The sequence below is a fragment of the Phanerochaete carnosa genome (assembly GCF_000300595.1).
Source record: "Phanerochaete carnosa HHB-10118-sp unplaced genomic scaffold PHACAscaffold_314, whole genome shotgun sequence".
In the NCBI taxonomy this organism is placed as follows: domain Eukaryota; kingdom Fungi; phylum Basidiomycota; class Agaricomycetes; order Polyporales; family Phanerochaetaceae; genus Phanerochaete; species Phanerochaete carnosa.
In genome coordinates, this window is record NW_006767941.1 from 1 (window position 1) to 4,351 (window position 4,351).

General features: G+C 56.2%; 3 protein-coding genes across 3 annotated transcripts; all 3 read right to left on the reverse strand.

The window, feature by feature from the left end:
• Nucleotides 1-27: 27 nt before the first annotated feature.
• On the reverse strand, nucleotides 28-1,036 carry PHACADRAFT_266182 (uncharacterized protein; the record flags this gene model as incomplete). Its single annotated transcript, XM_007402652.1, has 1 exon — nucleotides 28-1,036. One exon carries the CDS (start codon nucleotides 1,031-1,033, stop codon nucleotides 401-403), a length of 633 nt encoding a protein of 210 aa, XP_007402714.1. The 3' UTR covers nucleotides 28-400.
• Nucleotides 1,037-1,049: 13 nt separating this feature from the next.
• PHACADRAFT_154974 (uncharacterized protein) lies at nucleotides 1,050-2,576 on the reverse strand (the record flags this gene model as incomplete). The annotated part of the gene is made up of 2 exons (XM_007402653.1): nucleotides 2,495-2,576; nucleotides 1,050-2,438 (listed from the first exon to the last, which is right to left on the reverse strand). Exon 2 carries the CDS (start codon nucleotides 1,932-1,934, stop codon nucleotides 1,050-1,052), a length of 885 nt encoding a protein of 294 aa, XP_007402715.1. The 5' UTR covers nucleotides 1,935-2,438; nucleotides 2,495-2,576.
• Nucleotides 2,577-3,822: 1,246 nt separating this feature from the next.
• Nucleotides 3,823-4,124, reverse strand: PHACADRAFT_202470 (uncharacterized protein; the record flags this gene model as incomplete). The annotated part of the gene is made up of 2 exons (XM_007402654.1): nucleotides 3,823-4,041; nucleotides 4,098-4,124. The coding sequence occupies 2 exons, from the start codon at nucleotides 4,122-4,124 to the stop codon at nucleotides 3,823-3,825; spliced, it is 246 nt and encodes an 81-aa protein (XP_007402716.1).
• Nucleotides 4,125-4,351: the final 227 nt, after the last annotated feature.

Sequence of the window (4,351 nt, forward strand, 5' to 3'; positions counted from 1 at the left end):
AAATGTTCCGATACACGAAAACCGCCCGCGCATTCGCAGCGTTCTGTCGATAACGCCCGCAACTTAAGTGTCCGACCTCAGTGCAACTGCCCTAACCATCTTTCTCCGCACCTGGGGAGAATCTTCGCCGGCTCACGGCTCTTCTCTGCCCCATTGCTCCCTCGCTTCTCTTCATCCTCAATCTTCTCCGACTCCGACGCGACACCCTAGGCTCCCCACAGCGGGCGATGCTTCTGGCCACGCCCCGTCCCTACTCCAAAGTTCGTCCGCTCGCCCGACAGTGCGCTCTGCTAGTGCCCGATGTCCACGTCCGCCCTACGTCTCCGTTGCCAGGTCCTCCTCGCCTCCGCCGCCCGCTCCCTCGTACACTTTGACTCCCTGCGCACTGTCGTCTGCCGCCTCATGGGGTCTGCTCGAGCGCCGTGTGCTGAGTACTACCTGCAATGGGTGGCGCGACCTCTGAGCCCAAGTTCGCAGATGCTCCGCTCGCACGCGCGGCTACGAGCTGTCGTAGGTACTCTTCTCTTGTAGTGTCCCTCGCGAGATGGCGCCGCTGGACAGGGTACAGCAACCAGTCGGCTTGCTCGGCGATGTCGAGGGTGATAGTGGTGATGCCGTCGATGATGTGTTCCGCCGGTACCGACAAGATATCTGCACTCGTGACGGGATCACCCGTGAGCCTCCCGAACTGCAGTTTACCCGACTCGAGAGCCCAGGTCAGCTGCGTACGGCGCAGCACAGAGCAAAGGACTCTCTTTGCCGTCTCGAAATCTTTGTTTCGTTGCTGGAAATAGCGGATACGAAGGTAGTGCATGTGCGGGGAATCAACGACGGCTCGCAAGGCATCCCAATCAAGGGTATCCATGGCTTCGACATTCTCGAATGAGAGTTGGAGAGAGATGCTCTCGACATACGCGAGTGGAGGCCCCGCATCCTGGCCCGCCGCGCTCGGTCGGCAAACCTTGATGGCGGCTGCGAAATAATCGCCCTTAAACCCATCTTGATCATACGAATGGCTCGAGATGATCAACATGTCTAATGAGGAATAGCTAGTGAGATCTGCACTTTATGCATGTGCTGGAAGGCATACCATACATACTGCTATTCGGACCACAAAACTTCACAGACGCTCTTTCGAATGTGTTTGGTACCAATGCAAACAATGCTTGAAAATTTGCATCCCATGCGCTCTCGTCAACGCCCATGCGACGATTCGGACCAGCCGCAAGGATGTCAACAGCTAGCGCCGCTTGGTCAGAGACCGCCATATCCTTACACCGTGAGATATGGCACTTCCAGAGGACCGATGGAGCACGTCGGCGAGCTCTGCGTGACTGGGCAACCGGTGACGAGTCAAGGAAGGTGAGTTGGTCGCAGATGCAGTACCTGAGCGTGGAGAAATTGTCGATGAGCCGTGCGAGCTCGGTCGTGGTTGTGAACACAACGCCTTGGAGGGTAAGATCTGAGAGTCTGACGTAGGATGGAGTGACGTTGGGGATCGATTCAAATGGGGCCCAACGGCAGGGCGCAGATGAAGGATCGCCCGCGGGGCTCACGACGGTACAGTTGAATCTTGTGTTCCGGAGACGGGTTGAAAGTCCGTGGACATGGTGAAGCCAAGATTTCGCCTCTGTAGTTTCTTGGTGGATTTGTACCCACCGAATGGCCTTGGACAGAGACGAGGTTGTGAAACTGGGACTGGTGACGATGTTCTTGAGGAGCCGTACGTCTTCGGGGTTGCGCAACTCGAGTGTGTGAAAGAGGAAAGGTCTGATGACTTCGGACCAGTACTTGCATACGAGGCTGGGCGCGATGAGCTTGGGTTTTTCCCGGCGACGTTCGGCCAAGCCACCTTTGCGATAAGTTGGCCTGACGCAAGCGAGAATGTGTGACAGTATCTCAGGCGGCAGATCATCTCCTGTAACGCGCGACATCTTTCAGAGAGAAAGAGGACACACAGAAGAGGCTGCAGGATATGAAAACGTGAGTACGAGTATGGTGTATGCGGGTGGAGGGCGGACGATGCACCTGCGCCGTCCTGCGACGCTATATCAGAGCATGGCACAGCCATTCGCCTGATGTGTACAATGTTCACAAGTACACCATCTCGCAGTGTTCCCTTCAATTTCATCGCCTCATGGGCGTCCCCAGGTCGTCTGCGAGGAAGCGGCTGGCGCTAGAGGTTGTCAATTTCTGACGTCTCGTGTGAACGTGGGAGCATGCAGGGAAGTGCGCCAATTGGTTGTCCAATGACAAGTGTCACAAGGCGTGCACTGCCTACTGGGTGGTAACCAGGCAAGACGTGTGTGGTGGTGTCACTAGCGGCAGAACGGCTCAGCCGGAAGCCACCTGCGTAGCCCTGCCGCTCACGCATAGGTAGTCATCGCTTAGGCAACGCTGCAATGTCGTCATCACAGCCAACACTTCAATATTGGCTGCTATCAAAAGTCTGCGATTAGTCGCATGTATGTGCACCAAGCTGCAAGATACATACATTGTGACCGCTCAGCGTCGTTTATCTTCTCGTTCGCATGATAGAGCTTAACTACTACTAGTAGCGACTAAAGGGTATCCTCGGCTTCGTACTTCGTGGCCGACAAGCAAGCTCGCGCCCCTACCGCGTCGAACGTGACTTGAGACAGCGAACGGCCATGCAAGATAGAGGGAACTTACATTGACAGCATCGGGTTGTCCCAAGTCGCGCACCTCACGTCCATTACGGCGTATGAAGAGGAGTGAGCACGAATCAGGCAGTTGGGGGCAAAGAAATGAACGGCTGTTTTTGAGCTACCCGTGTAACTGGTAGAACTGCCCGGCTTACATGGCCCCTATCTCATGTCGTCCTCACGGGCTCGCGCCCGGCCCTCCACCATAGCGCGATACTTGTAAGCACAACAGACACGAAAGACGTCAGTTGCGGACTTACTAACAACTGAACCAAGTCAAGACCTGCCGAGGTCATCGCTCTCCGTACATCTGTCTGACCGGCGACTCGAGAGCGAGGCACAGCACAAGATGACGGCGATTCATCAACGTTGTCGAGATCGCAGACATGGCATTCGTGGTACCGCGCTGAGGAAGGCCGTTCTGGAAGGAGTGACATTAAGCCAGCATAGAGGACGGGGACGGAAAACGGAACGTCCACGTACCGTCGCACGACCTAGCATGCGCCCGCCCGGCCGCGCAATCTACTCGCGCATGTTCAGTCTCAGGCTCTCGACCACCTTGCGGTCTACTTGCCTTGCAGATCTCCCTTACCAGGGCGAGAACTGCAGCTTCATCTCGAACGTGAGACTTAATTCGGCCCTCATCTGGCTCCTTCGCCCTGGCTTCTCACAATGATCTGTGGTTAGTCGTATATATGCGCCCAAAGCAGAGGAATACACACTCGGCGGTCGCTCAACGTTGTCCGTCCTCTCGACCGCGGCTGGCGATTCAACGGAGCTTGATGGCCGCAACTACCGTCCAGGCTCCGTCCTGTGCAACCGACGAGTGAGCTCGCGTTCTTGCTATGCTACAGAATAAAGATGCCTGTAGTTTGATGTCAGATAGCAAAGGTAAATGAGACAGTGACTTGGCGTACCACGTGCGACTAAGTCGTCTTGGGTCGTGTGTCCAGCTGTCCAACGCGTTCGATAACGACCCAGCGCAGATAGAATCGAATAGAATGAGAGATTTTCTTGGACCTTCTGCACGCCTCTTGGGGTTATCTAGCCAACTTGACCCGCGCCTCGTGTTTATAGCCCTCGCTCTGCCCGCCCAGTCGTCTACGATTTGCAGAATTGACTCAAACGCAACAAGGCTTTATGGCGTGCAAGAACCTTACTCGTTCCGCCGAGCACGCAGCGGCTCAGGCAGGCCGCGGGATCGCACACCACGCTGCAGAACCTGTGCGAGATCTTCGTCTACGACTGAGCCGGGGTCGCGCGATAGCGTACGGATTGCGAAGCTTCCCGGCGTGCTCGACGGCGGAGCCACGTCGAGGAATTGGCCCGTCCACAAGCCTTCTGCCACTTGCGTCTTCCCATCGTACGGAGCGAGCTGGTGGGCATGAGTTGGCGGGTTTGAGCACAATACTAGCGGAGGTGATTACGAACCTGACGGCGCATTCCAACTGCAAGCATCCCTCTCCAAAAAATGACTCCCACGCTCACTCTAGACCGCTCTATGCCACGCAGACGGCCCCATTCGAGAGCCTGGGTCACTGGGCGCACCGGCGCATCCTGGGCGACCGCCCGCATGACCCATCCAGCGACTTTCAGATCTGCAGTTGACTTCGATGTTTTCGACTGGTTGTTGCATCGGCACAGACGGGAAATGTGTACTCAAAAATAATGCGTACCACGTCCTT